This window comes from Leuresthes tenuis, unplaced genomic scaffold (assembly GCF_036924035.1).
Source record: "Leuresthes tenuis unplaced genomic scaffold, fLeuTen1.0.hap1 SCAF_18, whole genome shotgun sequence".
Taxonomy (NCBI): domain Eukaryota; kingdom Metazoa; phylum Chordata; class Actinopteri; order Atheriniformes; family Atherinopsidae; genus Leuresthes; species Leuresthes tenuis.
Window position 1 is genome coordinate 14,014,845 of NW_027325372.1, and position 23,087 is coordinate 14,037,931.

Sequence of the window (23,087 nt, forward strand, 5' to 3'; positions counted from 1 at the left end):
ACATCAGCAGTGACAGAGTTACCTCTCCCAATGACATCATAAGGAAAAGTTGCAGATTCTGATTCATTCATTATCACAAAATACCCCATCGAGATTTTTCCATTGTTCTCCAAGTCTAGGCACAGCTCTCCCTCTGAGTTCCTCAGGTGTAAAAGAAAAGAGGCTCTGTTTCATCTGTTTGTACAACTCTGCTCTTGAAGATGCAAGCTTCCCTTTGCATCTTCAACCTTTAACCACTTTTTCCATTTCTTAATGACGTGAGGTAAAGAAAGGTTTGACCCCTTCAGGGTATTAATTTTGTGGATGATTTTCATTCTAATTCCTCTGAAAGATTCCTCCTGCAGAAATCTCTGAGTGGATGTTATGAGCTGGAGCCACATTAAGACTCTTGATCTTGTGAATGAAATTCCGGGAATGGGAAACACAGCCTGCACAAACAGTGTCGAGATCAGTTTAGCAGCACTTTCAATCCAAGACTGAGTGCTGCACTGCCACAGGGCGCCTTAACCCCACAGAGAATTTATTTGGATACCGTTATCCTTCCAAGCTCCAGACCTTGAATGTTGCCTCTCTGGTTGTGTCTGCCATGCTTTCCATTATCTCACTGTTGTGCAAAACTGTGCCTTGGCACAGCTGAATAAGGGGAATAAACATAAAATCTGCAGCCATTATCTCTAGCTGTTAATAGCTTTCTTTTCTTTTCCTTTATTGTAAGCCCATGATTCACCTGTAAAAACAAGTGGTTAGTTTTTAAAGTGGGTAGGCTTCAGTCATCTCGTGAACAGTGGTGCAGGCTCACAGTTGGGGACATCATAAGAATATAAAAGCAGTAAAAGCTTTCTGTTGATGTTACAGTATTCGTCCTTTAAAAAAATTTGAAACCGTCCCACAGCTGTAAGGCATGAAGTTGGGATATATGTTGAATATTTTGCTTGTTTCCTGTTTACTGATCTAAATGCAGGAAAGTTAAGTCTAAAAAAAAGAGGAAAGAAAAAATAAATAAAAAGGAGGCCTCTTATTTTTGTCTTTAACAAACACAGTGGCATCAAAGGCAGTCCAGGCTGTGCACGAGCTTGTTCCTGAACATTTTCCCTGCAGCGTGTCTGGAAAGAATCTATCAAGGGCACTTCTTCAGGCAGAGATGCCCTTCTCATGCTGTGATCATGAACAAACAAAATTATTACAGAAAATTTGGGAAAGGTTCCATATCTGCTATGGAATCTGCCAAACCGGCATGGAAAGATATAATCAGACCGCAATCATGTCCCAACATTTCTCAGCTGTTACACATTCTCACCTGCATCACCTTCCTGCCTTCCAGATTTCATTTTTAACCCTGATGTTTCTAATGAGCTGCAATAAAGTGTAATTCCCTTGAAGCAATCGGCAGAAACTGAGAATACATCTTTATTTTATTGAGCCTTACTCAGTTATGTCATAACCTGGTGCGAGACTGTCAAAACATCCATTTTCTTCAACCTTCAGTCAGTTCTTTGGGATACAAGTGGTCCATCTACCCCCATTTCGGACCCATTATAGACCATTTTTGTGAAGGTCTTTACTGTTGAGACACACTGATTCATCCCGAGAGACATTTTTGTTTTCATTGTGAGAGCATGACATCTAAATACAGTTCAATTTGACTCTCCAATTATCATCAGTATTTTAAAGATGTGCATTTTAGGTGAATAAGGGGACACTTTGTTATCAGGATTAGATCATTGGAGAGTGTGTCATATATTTTCGTTTGCAGAGAAAGTGTGAACAGACTTGATTTTAACTGCACTGTCAGGATACATGACTTGATAGGTTGTCTCTGAAACCAACTCTGCCCCATGATGATATCTTGTCTGTCTCCACTCATGTCATCAGATGAGATGAGATTACCATGAATTCCAGGTTCATTTCGGAAAAAAAACAAGATTCAAGCTGTGTTCTCTTTATGAATGGTACAATAACCCAGGATGATGCACTGCAACATGTTCTTCAATCAGATTGTATGACTCTAATGCAACTTCATTCAGTCATAAATCCAAGTTGTGCTTTCTGACATGCAGTTCACGACATCATTCTCAATGTACATGCATTTATGAACCCAAAGCCAATGAAAATAAAGACATGACTTCAGGGTGTACCTTTGTCACACAATTCTGGCTTCCTACATGAAGAATGTCAGGGTCTGGGTGTCCTTAACTGTAATGTGCGTCAAAAGGATTCCACACTCACGTCCATCTTGGAATGCTGAGAATGAGAGGAATGACATGAGTATTTCAGGAGGGGAACATAAATATTTGCAGGGGTCTCTAGGAGCTTCCCAGAATAGGCTTTGGTTGTAATTCTTGCATAGTTTGTGGATGTAGAAGAAGAACAACAACAACAGGAGACGGTGAACTACTCAGAAGATTTGGAGGACCAGCACTTTGGATATGGCATTGATAAAGGTTATCTATAAATCTGATAAACATTTTAAAAGACCTGCTTTTGTGCCGCAGGTGCTTCTGCCTGATTGAAAATTTTACAAGAGAACATTTGGTCATTTGGTTTAGTCTGTGCTTCATACATTATGTCAAACACGATGGTGGAAGGGAAGACCCAGATGCAGAACTTCTCAAAAATCAAAAAAGGTTTATTCCAATAACGAAGGTAAGGTAAGAACAGAGGGCGCAGCAGGGCCGGATATCAAAAACACTTAACTATGGCAAAACAAGAATATGATAAATAACAAACAAGAGTATGAGAAAAACGTGACTATGGCACTGTGAAAAAAAACAAGACTAAGCAGCATAACCAGACTTAACTTTCAGCTTGAGCGTGGAAGGGAAAGTGGGGATTCTGCAAAGACTGTGACTGAACCTGGAAACTAAATGCTGTGGGGAAGTGATTGGTGATGATGTGCAGCTGTGAAACGGAAAACAGGTGACATGAGTGAACCCAACATGACGGGGGAAAAAACATGACAGATGACCTGAAAATAAGAATATTAAAACATAAACTGTGACACATGAGTTCTCAAAAACAAGTCCTGATACACAATGATGTGCTTCAGTGTTATTTTAGGGGCTTACTAGTTATGATTAAGTAGAAAGATACAAGGAAGTAAAGAGAAAGACAGAGATTCTTACTTTTTTTATGGTAAAATGATTTCAAATTAATCTCTTCCTCAATAGCTGTGAATGCACTCTGTATTTTTTCCACAGCAGGTCTTCTCATTCGTGCTAAAGCTTTCTCTTTTTTGTCATTAATAAGCTATATTAATGATATAAGCAAGAAAATAAGTTTGTCAATTTGTATTTCTAAACTCATTAAAACAGCCATTTCTTACAACCTCCAGTTTGAGTTGACATCCAAAGAATGAGAAGAAGAAAAGAAACAGAAGTCTGAACAGCACAGAACTGTGAAAATGTTACATAGGAAGCATAACAAAAATAATGATTTGAAAGATAAAAATGGATACATACCTGCGTTTAGCGAAGGCACCTGATTCCCAAAAGCGGGACAAGGTCGCCCTCTGGTGGCTACGAAGACAAAGTCCCCAGTCCCAGTTAGAACTCATTCACCCTGCTTTTAGACCACGAGTCGAATAAAGGAAAAGCTGTTATGTACAGGACATATATATTAATCTAAAAAAAGGCATTGTAAAGATTAGTTGTCGTATTATAACGTCAAATAATCGTTTGGAAATGAAGGTTCTAGTCAAAGTCGGGGGAAGTCACCAGCGTCTGTTGCCTGGGCAACGACTACACCAAACATTATAGATTACCGCTTTGTTCTGAATGTTTACAACCAGAACTAATCTCCCAGACTTAACTTTTATTAACTGCCCGCTCAGTGCGCAAACCTGTCTCTAATTAGCCGAGAAGCTCCCAAACCTACAACTTTTTCGTCAACAGGAGCTAGTTTTCAATATTGCATTCGATAATAAAACGACTTGTGATCGAGGGTAAACATGGCGGGAGAGAAATGCGCGTTTGAACAGAAGTTTTCGTTCAGTCCTCTCTCCAGTAAGATGTTCTCCTTCCTACAGGATAAAGACACTTTGGCGCTGTTAATGAAATGGTGACGTGATTTTTGCAACTTTGAAAACACATTGAGCATCTGCGGTGTCTGCTGGTGTGACATCTAACGTAGTGTGTTGCGTTCAGGTCCATGTTGGGGAGGATTTCATGTCAGTCCTACAGTTTTGACGACAACTTCTACCCTTACAACTGTGAAAAGTTTACACTGGTACGACTCGGTTTGGGATCCACAGAGATAGTCAGTTTGTAATCTGATACAGAGCAATGAAGGTGCTGCTGAATGTGTGTTAGTTTGTTTCTTACACTTGGAAAAAACATTTAATCTTTATTAGATTGAACTTGAAATGTTCTGCTGAAAACATGGACTGGTTGCTTGTTTATGTGTTCAGTTGAATTTGAATGCCAGTGATGCTGCTTTGCATTATCATAGTGTTTCTTCAGAGACCCAGAGGTGGTTTCCAGTCTGAGAAATATGGAAGCCGGAGCCTGGGTGCCTCTCGGTATGCCATGCCCCCCCCCAGAAAGCCTTTCATCACAGATAGCGGGAAATTTATGTCATCTGCAACTAAATGGTTGCAGTCAGATCTTTGTGGAATGTAATTTTGAAGTTGTTCGTTTGTTGTAGACAAACCAGTAGTGTCTGTCAGTGTGGAGCCCGTTGCATGCACTAAGGTCTCCCTGGAGCTGTTTGATCCAATCTACTCTTGTGGCATCCTGAGGCCCTCTGGACACATAGTTAAATGCTTTCATGATGTCTACCCTGACTACGATGAACTCCGACAGGTGACCCTCTCCTCTCTCATCTATCAGCCTGTTTGTATCTATATATTTTGGCAAGAAGTCAGTTCGTGACTTTCTTCCTTCTTCCAGATGTTGCAGGAAGAGGACTCTGAGCACTACTATGTGGTCGGGAGAGAGGCGAGAGAGGAGTTTCTGTTTTGCCTCTTCAAACACATATGTCTCGGTGGGGAGCTCTGTCAGTACGAGGACACCATTGATCCTTACATCAGCACCACAAAGCAAATGTACAAAGACCTGATCAGGTGAGCAGAATCCTTGCTGTCACACACAGCTCCATATTGGACAGAGATAACACACACTCAGAGAGTAATTTATCAGGTTTACTTGCATCTCCACTGAACTGAATGAAAACCCTCGTTTTGTAGTGTGCAGAAGGATCCAGAGACGAAGGAGATCAGTGTTGTTTCCACAGTGCTCAAAGTGGCTGCCTATGTAAGTGACCAGTCCAGTGTCTGTTTGCATTACATCCACAGTTAAACATGAATGAAACTAAATAAGATAACAGAGCTTCAGCTACAGGTTTGTTGATGATTCAAAGCCTGTGCAGGAGAGCTGATTAATTCACACCATTGCAGGATAGTTAATGCACACATGAATGTAGAAACATCCCTAATTAAATTGACTTGTGCTATATTTGCTATTCATGAATTCTTCACTTCATTTTTGCAAATCTTGTTAAAGTAAATTAAAGATCGTAATCTGGGACTAATACACCTTCAAAGTTAATGAGCATGTGTCTCCACACTTCTGAGTTGTACTGTATGCTCATTTTAAATGTATTTATTTTCCAATTCAGTTTTGCTTCCTCAAACCGAAGGACAGTCCAAATGTTCCACCTGGTGCTAGTTTTCATTTATCTTTGTAAAATATCATAACTTTCCTATTCTTTTCTTGCTTGCAACTGAGTCCCCAAAAAGCGTCTAAGTAAGTTTAAACTCTGGTTTCAGTGGGAATGTAGGGTTTTAATTATTTGAATATCATTGCACTCACTTTTTAAATCACATCTTTCAAAGCTTCCCACAATGCAGAAAACATTCCAGTTATATATCTCAAATATTCTGTGTCTTTATCCTCTATAGGATGAGTCTGGGCGATGTTACCCCGGGACTCGGGAGGAGGAGCAGACGTTTGCCTATTTGATTGTTGACCCCTTCAAACGACATGTGACTTTGTTCTACCACTTCTACGGTGTGGGAAGCTTCACACTGTGACACTGCGGGACACACTTTTCTAATGCTTTTTCGTCCTCGGGTTTAGATTTTATCTAATGAGAAAAAGTGGGTGAAGATCACTGTGAGCAGCTGAAGACGGGTACCTGTGCAACGTTTTTTGTTCGACCATGATTTGAGTTACAAATGGTGAATTAAAAAGAATAAAAAATAAGTTTTGTCCCATTAAAGTGAGTTTTTTTCAGTCTGCCTCACACGTAAGACAATGATAAATTAATCAATCCAACCTAAAAGTTGGCTAAAAGACATCAGCATTGCCATCTAATTGTTGCAGAAGTCAGCTATTTCTGCAAATTGCGTGATAATTAAGAGAGAAAAAGAAGAGACCAACAGCAACATACAGTCCAAAGAGCTTTATTGAAACAAATAAATTACCATAATAAGTTAGTCATGTGATCTAATTTTATCCTCAGCAGAAAAGACATTTTTGTACCTCTCTAAAAGATCAAATATAGGTTTGATTAGAAAACAAACCTGCGGCGTTTTTTTATACAACCAGTTGCCTCATCAGTTGGAATTGGAAGACTTGGCGATGAGTTAGCGTTTTGTTTATTGCTTGATCAGTTTCGTGTTTGATTTTAACAACAGTTCCAACACCTAAGACAGCAGCTAAAGAGCAACGAGCTGGAATGTCAAACGGCAGCAAGTCAGTGAAAGACGGATGGTAGGACGTCTTGAAGAGAAAAAAGAACGTGCACATCGAGTCATGCATTGCATTCGGTCAGTTGGACAATCAGCTACTGTTTCTCCTAATCAGTTTCCTAAACTAGTGCCCCTCTAGTGGCCTCAGAGGTAGTTGTGTGGAAGCCATTCAGATTTATGTTTCATGCTTATGAAAGTACACATGCCTGCAGTTTCCTGTGATTATACAAATGTCAAAGCCTCCCGCCTCCACACCTGATGGGTGCTAAGACACAGTATGGGTGTCTGTGTGAGGAGGCCCTCGTAGAGGTACAACGATATGCTGGACATACAGTAATATCAGAAAATATCAAAGTTTACAGCAGCTGTAAAACACTAAATCTTTAGAACAATTGTCAAGGTGTTTTTTTTTTTTTCAATTTTGTTAAAGGTTTTTGCGAAAAATAAAAAAGCATTCTCTGGATATTACCATGAAACACCTCTCATCCACGTGGGTTTAAAGTTTAAGTTGGAGATATAAAGCTGCACCGTTATCATTTACAGAACGAGGGCTGAAGAAGGCACGGGTCATTTGCTGACATCCATATTTTTTTCTTCTTTCTTAAACCGAGGCCACCACAAAACAACATGCAATACAGTTATCTCACATACATTTTCATGAGGCGTAACATTCCAGGTGATGATGATGATGAAACGGGAGTGCTGTTCAGTTTAACTACGCTTCTAATAATCCAGCCCAAAATAATACATCTACCAAGCGTTTCTCCATGAAACCGACACAGGATTAGTACGGTACCGACAAATAAAAAGTTCTGAAGCGCCATTTTTCTCCTCCGTGGCAGCAGGGATCATAAACAGATCTGAAAGGGCCGAGCAATGAAATACATTCACCGTTTAAAAGTCTCAGTTAAAGTGGAAGAAAATGGAGCACCTGATTCAACTGGCTTGACTGGGACAGAGGATACTCTCACTGGCCAAAAACAGTAGAATGATTTTTTTTCTTTCTTTTCTCGGCTGAAGCTTGGCAGCAATTTTGTGGAAACATTCAAAAACAAAAACCTGTCAGTTGTGTGTGGTTACAGTTGTGTCATTCATGATTTAACTTGTCAAAAATGCCACTTTTATTTCAAAGATCATATCTTACTCAATTAAATATATTAGCTTAAACCCTACATTCACTGTAACAACCAAAATCATTTAGAAAAAAAAAACCTTTTCTGTTATAGGTTACACAGAATTCAATAAAATCAAGTGCAAGGACACAATTACAGTAAATAAATCAACACAAAAACAAAACATGACAACAACATTTGATATATTTATCAAGTGCCAAAGTATTTAAGTAAAGGAATTGCTTTCGTTGTTAATATGTGTCTGCATGTGCACCCTCCAGTTTAATCCATCAGCGCAAAGCATTTAGTGAGCAAAACGACCCCGAGAACAAAAGAAAAAAGGAGAGAGTGACACCAGAGACACTTTTGGGGATGCTGCACACTCTGTATTCAGCTGGAACGGTCTCCAGACGTGTGCATCCATAAGGGTGTTGATGGGGAATTCATGCATTGGATGGGTTCTGCCTAACGCGTTATTCGTCATTTAAAAATGGCACCAAAGTGGCCAATAAGTTTCGGCACATGCATGTGACATCTGACGACAAGCAGTGTGAATGACTGTGAGGTGTTACCGACTGCCTGAACCATCCGAAATAGTAAATCGACACATGGCTTGATGAGATTGACGAGAAGCAGTGCAGAGTGTCACATCCGGGTGTGAATTCTGACGCTGAGGATCTGAGAGGATTAATCTAAATGGCTGTTATGCTAAGCATGCAGTGGCAGGTGTGTGGGCTGCAAGACAGGCAGGTTTAAAGGGTATGTGAAAAACCTAAATTTAGGTCACTGAGTTCCTCTGAGTTGCACAGCAGCGTAAGTGTAAATACTGCAAAAGAGGGATTGTGGACCTGTGACAGAGCATTTTGGCTCCAATAAATCTTAAATAATTCAGAACATTCCTCACTTGAATACCAGCCAAACAGGGAACAATGTGTTTTTTGCCAGTGGGCTTGTTAGAAAACAAAGAAAAGGGATGGGGATCAATACAAACAACAGCATACAGTACGTACCATTCGCTCCAACACATTCTTCCAGGTTGTTTTCATGTGACAATGTAGGGCAATTAAAGCAGGATTACACAGTAAAATTCCCTTGTTTCTGTGGGACTGTGTACCCTGCTGAGTCTCCCAATCCAGGTCAAAGGGAGCACCTTCTTTCGGTGTCGATGGATTTGTCTGGGATCAACGCAAAATTGTGGGATGGATTACAGTCATCACAACATTAAAAACTGCAATGCCAAAGTACTTAACAAATGTCTGGCACAGCAGCTCAGTCAGGCAACTCTCAGTTAGATAATTTCTCCAAAGATTTGGAAAAAAAACCTTTGCATGATCTGATTATCTGCAGTTGAAGTGTTAGTGGATTTAGATATATAGCATGAGGTGAGTGGGTGACAGTGGTTCAGTAGTCAAGTATTATTTGTCCATGTGTCTTTTCTCCATCTTCATCCTGTGAGTCGAGAGGCATGTGCGGTGAGCAGCTTTGGCTGAGGCTCCTCGTCAGGAGGAGCCATCTGGTGACCTCTGTCTGTATCGGACACGTTCGCTCCTTTAAAAGGGCTGAGGATGCAGATATGAGATGGGGAGGGGCAATCATAGCAGACAGTTATGAAATGAGGTGAAGACAGTTAAGTTGAGCTGCTCAGAGTGAGGACTTAGCCTAAGGAAGACGTACTGTAAAAGGTTTGTGTCTGTGTTTGAACAGTCAGCTCATTGTCATTCCAAGTTGCCGCTCTCAGAGTGGGAGATGAGTGTGTTGGCAGAGGGGAAGAGGTCTCTTTGGTCCGTGGGGCTGTGGTAGTCAGACGTCAGGTCGGGGTCCAGGAGGGAGGACAGGGTGACGTGGGACGAGCCTTTCTTTAGGCACTGGGAATAGAAGTTGAGCAAAAGGTCCAGCTTGTTTTCTATAGACTGTACCTAAACAAACACACAAACACTAAATTGTGAGATCTTGCCATCCAAACTGCATTATTTTCAGCTCGAGGTTTAAGAAAACCATCAAAGATTTTTTTTCCCCAAATCAAACTTTCCCTTTATTACCTGTTTCTCCACTTTGATTACGCGTCCCATCATGCTTAGCTCATCCAGTGGGTCCAGTTCTGGTGGCGTCTTCTCTCCCTTTTCAGGGCGCGCCTTTTTATCAGGCTGAACAGCTCCTCTGCCAATTATCTGGTCCACCCTTTCACACGAACAGAACAGGGTACAGTAGGTATGATGGAGATAAAACAGCCCGTTACATACTGTTATTATTACTCTTTCCTTCCATGTGTTATAGGATTTTTGTGTTTGTAAAAGGTCAGCTGAATTACACAGCTGAAAGAACACACCAAAGAGAGTTTCTTTCACCCACTGAATACACTGCTCCTGTACCACCTGGATCGTTGCATTTGTTCAGACTTTTCTCCCCTCTGTTATCAATATTACACATTTGCCTAAAGCCTTGGTAGTGGCTACTTAAGCATGTCCCGACAAATAATGAGCAGCTACCTCGTGCTCCTATGGCTCTGACCAACCATCTGACCAGTTTTTGGGGGAATGTATTTTAAACAGGTGCTAAAGACTGCAGGATTGAATTCAGCACTCATTTCTAATATCTACATTTCCTCATTTTTTCCCTAATTGGGAAAAATATTCTTTACACATATTGAGAATATGAGAGTTCATGGAGAACTGATACTTTGGTGGTGTACTTTGCTTGAATGTGAAGCTAAAGGGAGCAGACAATCAGCCAAGTTTGCATAATGACGGTAGACTATTGCTTTAAGTGATGATTGTCTGATGCCAGATTAACTCATTCTCAGGAGCGCCTGACTATGAATCAACAAATAAGATGTGAACAAAACTTAACTCAGTGAGCTTTTTTATGTTGTTGCCAAAACATCAGATTTGAGTCCTTCTCCAGTTCCGATTTCAAACAACACATCAGTGCTCATCATACGAGATAACCTACCTCATCTGCAGGCTCTTGATGCGGCCCAGCATATCCAGGTGTCCTGCAGAATACTGCTCTATGACATCTTTCACGTCATATGGACGCAGTGTCTCTTTAAACTTTCTCTTGGCCACGAGGAACTTCAGAATCCTACACACAAAAACACACCACACTCGCTGTTATCGCACCTCGGGACACCTTTAAAGAGCTTCAATCCGCACATCGATGCATATGGAAGGACAGTAAACCTTTGGAAAAATGCAGGGGCAGGAGGCTATCAAATGATGCAGCCCACCCCGAGAATAACCAGATTAATTAAAGCCAGCGTGACCTTATCATTCACAAACAGGCCCATAAAGAAAGCAGTCACAAACCTACTAAACCATGCGGATATACTGAGATGATGCAAGCGTCTCCTAGAGACATTTTCTTATCAGTATTTGCTGTTTCAGCAATTAGCACATTTCTGCAGACAGAAAAAGACACACACACACACACTGCTATTCTATACCCTGTGCCTGCTCTTTTGTCAGTGTGACAGCCATGTTGGAGCTGCTGGTGGACCACAGCTGCTCCTGCTCCCCAGTGCACACCACTCACAATCACCACCCACATCCCCGTGTGGAGGAGTCACACTGAGGACTTCTGACCCAGCACTGCTGTACCAGGCGAACACATCACTGACAACTTCCTCTGCCTGAGTCGAGCTGCCTGGACGTCACGCTGGGGGGAGTGAAGGGTGTGCACAAGATAACTGAAAGGAAGTGGAGGAAAGTTTAAGGATGAGTGTGCCCTGTTTCCTGTGTTGGCTCAGACTTTCCGTTTCTTTCTTTCATCTCTTGCGCAAGAGATGCTGACTGCACAACACAAAAAAATGTAAGCAAGGCCATGTATGAGCACACCAGCAGAATCTAGAAATTAGAGGGGAAGAAGAAGAGTTACAAATTCAACTGTATCATAAATAAAGGTCTAGCATCTGTAACAAACCAAACCCTTTGAAAATTGGTTAAGCGAGTTGTAATGATTTTCATTGTGCACCTTCTGCTGCCACAGAAGCGTGGGAGATGCACCTGCTCCACTCCTCCACAAGTTAGTAGCCAAAGAAGGTCTGTTTAAAACTGAAACCATGTTCCATCTACTGAGTGAAGCAAAGCAACATGACACTTTCTTTGTTGCAGATTAAAAAAAAAAATCTGCAAATTATACTAGTTCTCAGGCACCGATGACAAAAGGGGAGATGGTTCAGCTGAGACCTGCCACTCTGTCTGATGCTGCATTCACTTATCAGACAGAAGTCCAATTATCTGAAACTCTGAATGTAACAAATCAATGAAAACTGTACAAGATGGCTAATTACCAACTCTCTGAGCCTTGAGATACATGGTTGAGCTGAAGGTGAAAGTGGATCCAAAAACCAACAAGGAAATCAGGAGATGCCCAACTACAACCATGACAAAACAACATATTGTACAAAGATCTGGCACTGAACAAAGGAAAACCAGGAGGATATATACTGAGGGAGGTGATCAGGTGTGGTAATCAGTAACTGCAGACCAGGCGTGAACAGGTAGTAAATACAACACAAAGCAAGTGGGGCAAACTCTACTAAATAAAACAGGTAATGCAAAAAGTGTAAACCAAGAAATCAAAAGACAAAGTCAAACGCATAAATTCATAGACTGTGACAGTAACTTGAGTAAAGTCTTTTTGATTAATTAAAAAAAAATTCAAATATCTTATTTTACTTTTAGAGTATTAAAGCTCATTTTTAACTGCTGATGAGCATTTGTTGTTTCATTTGTGTCTCAAATGTGCACAAACATGATTAAATGCATATCATATTATTCAAAATTATACAGTTATTTTATATATATACACTTAGCTACACACTCCCTCATTCAGACATACGTGTACATCACTAATACACACACATGACGGGCGATGTGACACTTGAACTTGTGAGAGGGGCCATTTTCTGAAATTACCTTTGTTGAGGTCTACAGTTCTTGTATTTACAGCAGCAACACACAGCAAACAGTGTTGTGTAGTGACCAATAAAGAAGAGAAGGAGCAAAGCGAAGGAGAAGAGGAGCGAGAGGAGGAGGAGCTGGTCCAAAGCTGGTGCCGTAGCAGCCGCCAGCGCCCTCCTTCCCCTCACGCAGCACTCTGTTTCTTGATGACTTCTGCGTTTGAGGTATTTTTGCACTTGGTCTTTTATTATTTTGCCGGTGGATGCAGTTTTTATTTCTTTTGCCAGGGTGGGTCTCAGATGTGGATTAAAGAAAAGGTTGAAATGAAAAAAAGGGGGATTACTTTAGATGTAGATTCTCCAAGGACTTCTTCAAAATGCTGACTCTCCTTCCTGGTCACTGAAATTGCTTTAATAACACACAGTCAGGTCTGAGCAGGCTCAAATCTACGCTTCAGACAATTTCCAGTCGATGTGCAGTTGTCACATCTCACTGAAAGACATCATACTGTACCTTTCCAATGCTAGGAAGTTGAAATGTAAAAACACAGCAAACGAGTGGAGGGACAGGAAGTGTCAGCTGTAATTCAAAATGCTAGCAAAGCCAATGCAAACATTTTTGCAATTCAGCAAAGGTGGATTCCTGATAGTTTCCAATGGCAAGGTTTTATCTGGGTATAAAAAATTACTGTTTTGCTGACATGAAGCCAAGGTAGGCTAAGTAGGATGAGTCACTGCAGGGGTGGGTCTGATTCCTAGCTGGATACAACTCGAACAAATCTAACCCACAAGAGACAGAATGTGAATAACAGATTGTTTAACGATGCATAATAATAATAAGGGCCCGAAAATACAGCTGAAAGCTACAAAAACTGATGGCAAATACTTATCAGATTACAGTTAATAGTTAGCAGGAGGTTCAAAGTTTTAATTAGTTAAAGTAGGCACCTCATCAGACACCACAAAATTGCAAAATGTGTGTGTTTTGTGCTGTACTGGATTTGTGCATGAGAGAGCACAGGCTTTGTTTACTTCTCCTCCTTTGCTCCCTCTAACACCCCCTCAAAACATAAACCACATGCATCTAAAGTGAAGTCTCAGCACTAAAACCTTTCTGTGTTTTTTTTACTGACATCAATCATGAGCCTTGCTTAGGTGCTGCGTGCATATTGAGTGCATTAACACGGTGAAAACACCTGCTGTTTACACACCTGCCCTATCTATAGGAACTCCCTCCGTTCTATTGTCTGCAGCACAGAGCAGCTGTGGTTAGAGCTATGTGCTTAGTCAAGCACAAACCCGAGGAGAGACCATATAACGCCCAATCAGTGGCATTATATGGTCACACAATAATATATCATGCCACATCCCTGAAATGGTGAACATCTATCTGCTGTACCCAGAAAAGGCATATACCAGATTTGGTAACACACCACCATATTCAAAGACAATAAGCTAAATCATATACTAGAAACATATAGGTCCAGTACATTTATAAATGTGAAGCTTACAATGAAACAGAAACTGTCCTGTTGGTCTGATCCAATGTAAACTATCTGATATAAACTGAGATCTGTAAGAAAAAGCTTTTTAATCGAAAAATCATGTACTTTTATCCATCATTCTGCTCATTCTACAAAACGTTGGGACTATCCTTCAGACTATCATAATTACTAATGTTCACAGATGGGACCAGTTCTTTCAGGGGCCTCACAGAGTCCCTTCAGACGCACACAGGCAGCATCACACTACGACGAGAAATCCTGTGAGGCTACAGTGCTGACATCAGGGGCCAGGGAAACAGAATCATTACAAACTGCTTTCATTAACTCCCCAGGAGACCAGCCCGGCCCCAGCACCAGATGTTTGCTAGCAATTGTAGTTTTTTCTGCCGCCATCAGTGAAAAATTCCATGCAGTTATTCTGTGGAGTGTGTGAATGTGTTTGTAGGAGACTGTGCAGGCGTTGGTGCATGAGAACCCCGTAGAATTGTCTATATTCCTGGTTAAATATGACCTGAAACATCAATAATTCAATTGAAAAAAAATCAATATTACATATCAATGTGTTGCAAAAGCATGTGAACCCCCTGAACTGGTGCTTACTTTGAAGGTGAAATTAGGATGAGGTGTTTTCAGTGGATGAGATTAGAACATGAATCTATCAAAGTCTGCGCTTCACAACACATTTGTTTTTGTGAAATGAGTTTTCTGAAATATAGCAGCAAAACCACCTCTTAAGAGTTTGGACTCTGCTAATTCACAGTTAACCAGATTTTGTACAAATAGACAGAATTGAGGAGCATTGTTACCCTCCTCCAACATGGAGATGCCATAAGGATGTTGGGAAAATGTTTTGTGAACAGTTGACGCCAAAATAAAACTTTTTTGACAGATATTAGAGGTATTTTATTTGGAGAAAGGAAAACACTGGCAGACATCCCTGATCTGGTGTTTTGGTGCTTCATGTCCCCTCTCTATTGTCCTCCCCCCAGCAGAGCGAGGCAGATGGCCACCCTTCCAGAGTCTGGTTCTGCTGGAGGTTTCTTCCTGGTAAGAGGGGGCTTTCCTCTCTACTGTCACCTTTTGCATGCTCAGGATGGGGGATTGAATGGAAGAGAAGTTTCAATGGGATCTGTTGGTTTCCTTATCTAGGCTACTTGTTTTGAATTGGCATCCTGTGAATTGGACTAATTTTGATTTTAACAATTTGATTTTGTTGGACTACAATTGGATTCATTAGATTATTACTGGCTTGAGCTGCACTGTGTCTTGAGGTCACTTTTGTTGTGATTTGGATCTATGTAAATAAAACTGAAGTGAATTGAATTTAACCGCGACGGTGGTGATGTGATAGTTTGAGCCTGTTTTGTCTGAGCTCAGGAAGGCTTGCCTTTTCTGACAGAAAAACAAATCATGAATGATGTGACTTCGAAATGTAAAGGTGTCAAGACATCTGGGTGTCAGCTGAATTTCAGTAGAAGTGGGTTGTGCAGCAGGACAGTTATTGTTGTTGACACAGTGGGGGATTCTCCGCTGGAGATGTGTTCTGTCAAGAAATTTTCTAGTGGCATTTGGGTGGAATGTACAGGACGTGAAGCAAGTATGACTTTGGCTGACTTTGTGTTGATACCAGTACCACATTTGGGCTTCTACACAATATATTCGAGTGGAAAGCAATGCACAGGTGAGTAGAAGAGTTTATTAAGCAGCAACTGTTATGAGCGCGCAAACTTGCTGTAAATGCTCTCGAAGATCTGCTGCTGTAGTCAAACATGGCCGTACGCACTGCTTTTCAGGACTCCTTACCAAGTAATCTCTCTTTTAGTGCTTGTTTTGATGTTTTATGTCATAATTATGCAGAAAAATGAGAAATTCCAAACAGTTCACAAACGTTAATTTGTGGTCACAGAAAATACTGTTAACAGCTAAGTGGAATAGCTATGGATCAAACATAGATGTACAAATGATGTATGTTGAGTAAGATGATTGACTACTATTTATCATAAAGGTGCACAGTGGGCACAATAAGGCATGTTTTGTTAGGGGACATCCACCTGCGACGTCCTGCTGTAACATAACATTGAAGACTGTGGTGCTTCAGTTACAGGAAGAGATAGGACAATGACAGAAATCGATATCAGTATAAACATCGCTCTTATTCAAAATTTGTCCCAGCTGCCCTGTTGCAAATGTACAAAATCTGTTCAGCTGCACTGTGCTGTGATCCTCCATCAGGATATCGTGTGTTCTGTGTGTGTGTGTGTGTGTGTGTGTGTACTTTCTAATAGGCCACCCAATCACACCACCTCACATAAGACCAGCCATATAAAGCAGGCTTTCTGAGCAGCAAGGTCACATGGGGTAACTAACCCTGCCTGCAGGAGAGCTCCGTTACCGCTCCTAAGTGGACATTTCTACTCCGTCAGCTGAATCTGCACACGGCAGCGCCCAAATGGAGGAGCAACATGTTTGCCTTTTATTGTAGACTGCGTACTATGACAAATCACTCTGGTCTGAATGCGCATGCTTCGGTTGTATATCTGACCAGAGAATAGTAGATTCAGCCTGCAGCTTTAAGTTGTGGAGCACAGTGTTGTCTTACTGAAAACCTTGTCGCATTTACCTAAACCAGATAAATTCATCGCCAAAAGTTGACTAATAAGACGATAAGTTAAAAAAAAAAAAAAAAGTGTGGATGCTGGAGTGTGATCTTTTCTAGAAGCTCCCTTCAAAAAATGGGGAACAGAGGATGCACTGCGCAGAGAGTGGCTGTACAGTGGACCTGTGGTTTGTGGCCAGCTGTCTTTGGCCGGCTGGCTGTGGCCTTTCTGTGTGGCGTTTTCAGGCTCTAAATGCGCCCGTGTGGGTTGTTTCCAAGTTTACCGATTTCTTCCCACAGTCAGAAGACATAGATGTCAGGTTATTCGGTGATTGTAATCATAGCGTGTGCATTCCGTTGACTTAGTCTCTGTGTTAACCCTCCCTGCCTTTCTGTCAGCTTGGTTAGGCTTCAGCTGCCTGCAACCTACAAGAGGATAAAGCAAATATGAAGAGTGGATTGAAGGACTCACCTAACGGCTCGTATTAGCGTCTTCACTGCTGGAATCACCTCTTCCATGGCCACATCACAGTATGGTTTGTCTTCCACGCTGTCTTCTCCAACGCCCTCCACTGAGTGTGAGCAGAGGAGAGGTGGTTGATGAACATTACACATTTTTTGAGTGCTGATTAAAGTGTGTGTTCTGTTTACCTTCCACTGGTGGACGTGGTTTTAGGCGAAGGGAGGTGCGGAAGCGTGTGCGGTCATTAAAGCTCCAGCTCTTTTGGACCTTTCCGGGGCTGGTGGCTTCAGCCACGTTCTCCTGGCTAGGAGAGCAGCGGACACCAGAGCCGGGGGGCAGCGGTGACGCCTTGTTTCGAATGGTTTGGGATGAACGGGAATTGTTCATCCTGATCCGGTCCCGGAAGCCCATCTTACTGCTGACAAGTGACGTTGAAATAGTTTAACATATGCAGATAACTGGGCTGTTTTTGGATAATGACAAGCACAGTCCACATAATGCCACTGGTCTTTAAATAAAACTACACTGTGTTATCCTGGGAGCTTAGGAAAGCAGCAGAATGGCAGCCTGAGCTGGTTAGAAAGGAGTTTGTTAGTGATAGAGAGGTTACACAAAAAATATGGCCTCTGACTGTAATAAAAGCCATCACATAAACAAACAAACAAAACAGGGACACAAGCAGACTTTTACATTTCGTCTCAGTGAAGGACAGAACAGCCGACTCATAATAAAGGCAGTTTAACCAAATGCACCACTCAACATTGCTAAGAACTGCCTCTGACCTGAGGATTTGCTAATCTAATGTGCCCATCTTTGCAGCTGAATCAGCAGGATAAAACTGAAACCTGATTCAAGACTTGCAGCATCGCTGGGATGGCGAAAAATGCTCCACCTACCATCAGAGAAGCAACCTTAATCCCTTCAGCCGAGTGTATAAATCTCAAAATATTGGCTTTAAAGTGCAAACGTACAAAACATGTCTCATTAAGTACTCCGCACCACTCACCAAAAGCCAAGTCAGGCAGCTATGGGAACTCATCTATTTACAGGAAAAAAGCTATTTGGCAGCCACTTTACAAAAGATTGACCCCTAATGCTGTTATAGCATGCTCTTGTGGACGGCTCCCACTCTACAGCCACTTACAAGTTGCATACTGTCACGGATCCATAAGGCAACGCAAACATCATGCACCGCAGAGCAATTTCAGCCACGTCGTTCACTCGCACACATTTTTCCGATGATATACTCTTTGTCTTGCGTGTGATGCACAGCAGGCAGCCATTTGAATTAAAATTTAAATAGTCAAGGAATGTTAGTGGAAACCACATTTCATACAAACATTCTGAAATGCTTCTGGTGGACTGGAGGAAATGGGAGAGGTAGAGTGAAAGACCTTTGCATGCTGTTGGGAAAAGAAGTAAATGGTCTGGATGCATTCAGGGCCGTAAACTTCACTGGGTCCAAAACGTTAAAAGAACATTGCATGCAAACAGAAGCACTTAAAACCCCTGTACAAATACAACACAACCATGTTGATTTTGTGCACAGGATTTATGTGGCTAGTCTGAAATAAGAATGGATGCTCAGTCTTTTGAACCTTTTCCCAACAAATGAACAAAACTTTCAAGCTAAAAGGAAGAAACATGTGTTTATTTAATTTTTTTCCAGTTCATCAAAGACTTTTTGATGAAAGTAGAAAAACATATTTAACTAGTCGCCTACATAAACCATCCAAGACTTAGTCCTAGTTTGTCTGTCACTTATGACAAAGACAAACCTGAAAATACAGTATTCATCCAAGCATTTGTGGACCAGAATGCAGTGTCTGTTTAAAGCCTTTGAATAGTAGCTGCAGCCCATTGGTGCAAAAATGTCTGGAATTTTCTCTTCTTTTCGATAATAATTTAACTTTTCTCTGAAACTTTGATGCTTTAACTGTAACAAGGCGTTTTAGAAGCCACTGCAGTGGCCCACAAATTTCTCAATGGTTCAGGCAAGGCGAGCAGGATGTCTGATTAAAGGAGTAAGAGCTGTGTTATTGGTCGGCGACATTTTAGCGTGCCCCGTGCACAAGCTCGTTGCCGTGGATACCTCTGCTTGCGGCCATGAATCCGGAAGAGACCTCGCTTTTTAGAAAGGAGTTGACTGAGGAGACACACAGGGCAGAGGGAGAGAGGATGAGGGGAGGAGAGGAGAGGAGGAAGTGGGGGTGAGGAGAACGAGAAGTTCTGGGACACATCATGGGTGCATGAGCGAACTCATGAGGATAAATCGTGGCCAAGGGAGGAAGAAAGGGTGAGAGGGTGAGGTGGAGGGGTGAGGCGTGACTTCTCCATAGTCCAAATATCCTTTTCATGTCTTTGCTCCTCTTATATTTGCCCCTGAGAGACCATTTTGGATTACAGAGACACATTCAGTTAGATAGGGGAGGGTGTGTTTGATGGAGGATCATGCCAAGGTAGCGGGTAATGTTTCACCTGAGTATATTCATACCAGTGTGACAGCTGATGCTCAAAACACAACAAGTCTACCAGTAAAAGCACCTTAATGGGCTTCTTTCATCCAACACATGCATAAGTCCGATAGCTTAATGCATAATCAGCCCTGTGTTACCTTGGTTAACATTTCAGGTTTATCCTATCAAATCTTGCAGAACAAATCCATTTAGACTATGAATACCCTTTAATTAACAAGCACAGCTCATGACATGAGGAACAAACCTGCATGGAACTTCTGCCTTCCTGAGAACAGATGGAGGAGAGATGATGGATGCCATGAAAAAAGATACAATAAAGGGAAAGAAAGAGGAAGAAAGGAAGAAGAAACCCATGAGTGAAAAGCGGAAAGGTGGGAAAGATGGCGAGAGTATGAGTTGGGCAGACAAAGACGCAGAGTAGGTGGAATGTCTGCAACACAGTGGTCTCAGATGGTGTTAGTGACGTTAGATAAACACCTCCTTGCAGAAGGCTCTGGGAGCAGTCAGTCTTGCCTTCTCTGTGTGTAAACCAGTTGAACGTACACTTTTGTGACTTTTGTCTGGAGAGCAGACTTTTGGTCACTTGTCTGTATAATTGTGATGCTGTAAGAAGTGGCGAGGTGCGTACCTGTCCCCCGACAGGTAGGGGGAGCTGTAGGGCCGCAGCCCTGACAGCAGCGTGTGGTAGGAGTTCTGGAGAACCTTCTTGGTGTTACGCTGTCGCTGGAGGTGACTGAACAGTAGCGTCAGTTCTCTGACACCCACGTGCAGAAATAAACAAACAACAACAACAAAAAAAAACACATCACAAATGAACAAAAAAAAAAACAACAGACAATGGAAAAGCCACAAAAAGGCCAAAACAGTGGTAAAAACGCTCAAAAGAAGAGGGATACATGAGAGAAATGAGATGCACACAGGGTCCAAAATTGCTTTTCTTTTTGTCTTAGGTCTCTAGCGTTGCTTTGACTCATGTTTCGTATCCAAAAAATATCAATAGAAGCTCTGTGTGAAGTGAAAGCAAGAAGTTTGACTCACAACAGATCATCAGGACATCATACAGTAAATATGATGAACAGCGAGACAAAAATATGCTTCAGCTGGTGTAATTTAAGTAAAAAAGATTGCAATAACTGGTCGAAGGAAACAAATTATACAGCCCAGTCTCACAAGAGATCATGTAATAGTTATATTTGTTTATATGTCCAAAATGTAAGGCGTAGAAATTGTTGGATGGAAACGTTTTTGATTGTTTTCAGTACTGAGTTGGAAGGGATTTGCTTCTAGGACGTAAAACGATATAACTCCACATAAACTCCCACAAACCTCCTTATAAAGCATCTTTGAACATCTTTAAAATGTAAGTAAAAAATAAAAAAAAGCCTTAAGATGTTGTCGTTTTGGAATTATTGTGCGTACATGACAGTTTCACACTTATATATCACGCTTTCATAGCCTAGAAAATTTTGTCATTTTACAGTTTTGTGCTGTGGAACAACGTATATCTACTACACATTCTGATATGGGACTGAGTTGAATTACATTTTTCAACCACAATTGGTCTTTTGGGAAAGTTCATTTTGGACCCTGGATATAGTTGAAGTTTGAAGACACAAGTTTGAGAGGTAAAATAAAACAGATGCACGTTCACATCTATGTTTCTCATGTTCCCTTCCTTTCAAGGAAATAAAAATTAGTCAAATTAATGAATGTGACATTCCATGTCGAGTCGAACTGAGTTTCCACCAAATATCATAGATATTTTTCTGGTGACAGATGAAATGAAATGATTTAGAAATATTTCTTTTCACAAATATTTGAACCAAGAGGGAATCATTTATAAAGTTAAGGGCATTATTGCAGTAAGTGGGATTTACAGTTTTTTGCCTAAATTATCAAGCAAGTTTAGGTGTTCAAAAAGACAAGTTAGATATGTCGTACACCTTTAATTTTGCTTAAGTGAGCATACGTGTTTTCATTCTTTGGTCTGGAGGCTTTGGTCAGTTTGGCACGTTTAAGTGGAACTTGTGTAAGATAGGCAGGTGAAAAGGGTCAAAAAGTGCAAATTTTGGCTATTACTTCATTTGCATTTCCATTTTGGGAACACCTGCAAAACAAAAAAAAAATCAGCTTGAACGTTGCTACATAAACCCTAAACCTAAACGCTCTTAATATAAGTATTGTAATTAACTGGAAATGATTTATGAGGAGAGCTATTAATCAAAGAGTTTCACCTGCTGTGTCACAACACATCAATCTTCTGTACATCAAATCAGCTCATTTTTAGCTGCAATCTATTTAAGAGGCATCCTTCCGAAACCGAAAAATCCGAAACAAATAATAGACATTTTTGTATGTATTTCTACATTATTGATATCCCAGATTGTGTTATTTATGGGAATATATTAGAGCTTTTATTAATCTATCTATTATCAAAAAAAGAAGCTCTTATATTTCATAAATGATGCAACATGTTTATTCTGGACCCATCTTTACAGGACCCTTGCTGCGGAAAGACAAAATACAAGCTGGATAACTTCATAATGACTTAAGCAGTAGTTTGTTAAAACCAGCAAAAACAAACAGTCTTCACACTGTTCTTTGTCCCACTTTTGGCTGCCTGTATCTAACAAGAATCCCTAACGAACAACTGCTCATCTCCCACCATAAGCAAAATAAAAGGGGATACAACTTTTTTGGATATTGACCTTTTGAACCACCAAGCCTTTTCTATAATTTAGGGTAAAATTGAAATCGGACCCATCCTTGGTAGGAGTGGCTGCAACGTAATAAATAATTCCCCCATGATTAAAAAGATGTGGGAAACATTTTAGGTGGCGAAATCTTTAAAAAGTTGGTTGAATCAACATGGAAAAGCACAAATGCAAATGTACGAAACCACTGCGCAGAACAGAAATAATGAAAAGGCAACCGAGTTGAGGTGGCAAAAACATCTAAAAAAATTACTCAGAAATCAACGCTATTTCTTTTACAGCAAACCTCCAGTAACTGAAATCGGGTTGTTAGAGTATAAGTAGCAGGTGTGATTTGGGCTGTTTTTTGTTCTTCATAAATAAGACAAGCGTGTGGACAAAAGCGAGACAAACAATCACAAATCAATTTAGTATTTTTCCTTTTTGTGAGATTTTCTGATGCAGCTCTCAAAACTGAATTTTTAATGCCAAAAGCCACCACAGTTTTCTGAATCTGGCTGAATCCACTGTGTGTTGACCACGAGGCCAGATGGGAGCGCCTACCTGAATGAAGGCAACATGCTGTCATAGAAATACCATGTAGCTGTTAGATAGGAGTGTTTGGCATCTGTGGAATAGAGACGCCATGCGGC

At 41.0% G+C, this 23,087-nt stretch overlaps 2 protein-coding genes across 2 annotated transcripts in view; one reads left to right on the forward strand and one right to left on the reverse strand.

Annotated features, from left to right (window-relative positions):
• Positions 1-3,946: 3,946 nt before the first annotated feature.
• On the forward strand, positions 3,947-6,028 carry cfap300 (cilia and flagella associated protein 300). Its single transcript, XM_072370784.1, has 7 exons — positions 3,947-4,056; positions 4,143-4,224; positions 4,447-4,516; positions 4,642-4,799; positions 4,887-5,059; positions 5,183-5,249; positions 5,897-6,028. The coding sequence occupies exons 1-7, from the start codon at positions 3,947-3,949 to the stop codon at positions 6,026-6,028; spliced, it is 792 nt and encodes a 263-aa protein (XP_072226885.1).
• A 356-nt stretch (positions 6,029-6,384) lies between these two features.
• Positions 6,385-23,087, reverse strand: part of LOC140274980 (potassium voltage-gated channel subfamily KQT member 4) — a 51,213-nt gene continuing 34,510 nt past the window's right edge. The window contains exons 8-14 of the mRNA XM_072370363.1: positions 22,999-23,087; positions 20,370-20,495; positions 17,453-17,682; positions 17,274-17,373; positions 10,750-10,881; positions 9,840-9,978; positions 6,385-9,716 (exon numbers count right to left, since the gene is read on the reverse strand). Coding sequence (XP_072226464.1) covers positions 9,516-9,716; positions 9,840-9,978; positions 10,750-10,881; positions 17,274-17,373; positions 17,453-17,682; positions 20,370-20,495; positions 22,999-23,087 — 1,017 coding nt within the window. The 3' untranslated portion in view covers positions 6,385-9,515. The remainder of the gene's footprint in view (positions 9,717-9,839; positions 9,979-10,749; positions 10,882-17,273; positions 17,374-17,452; positions 17,683-20,369; positions 20,496-22,998) is intronic.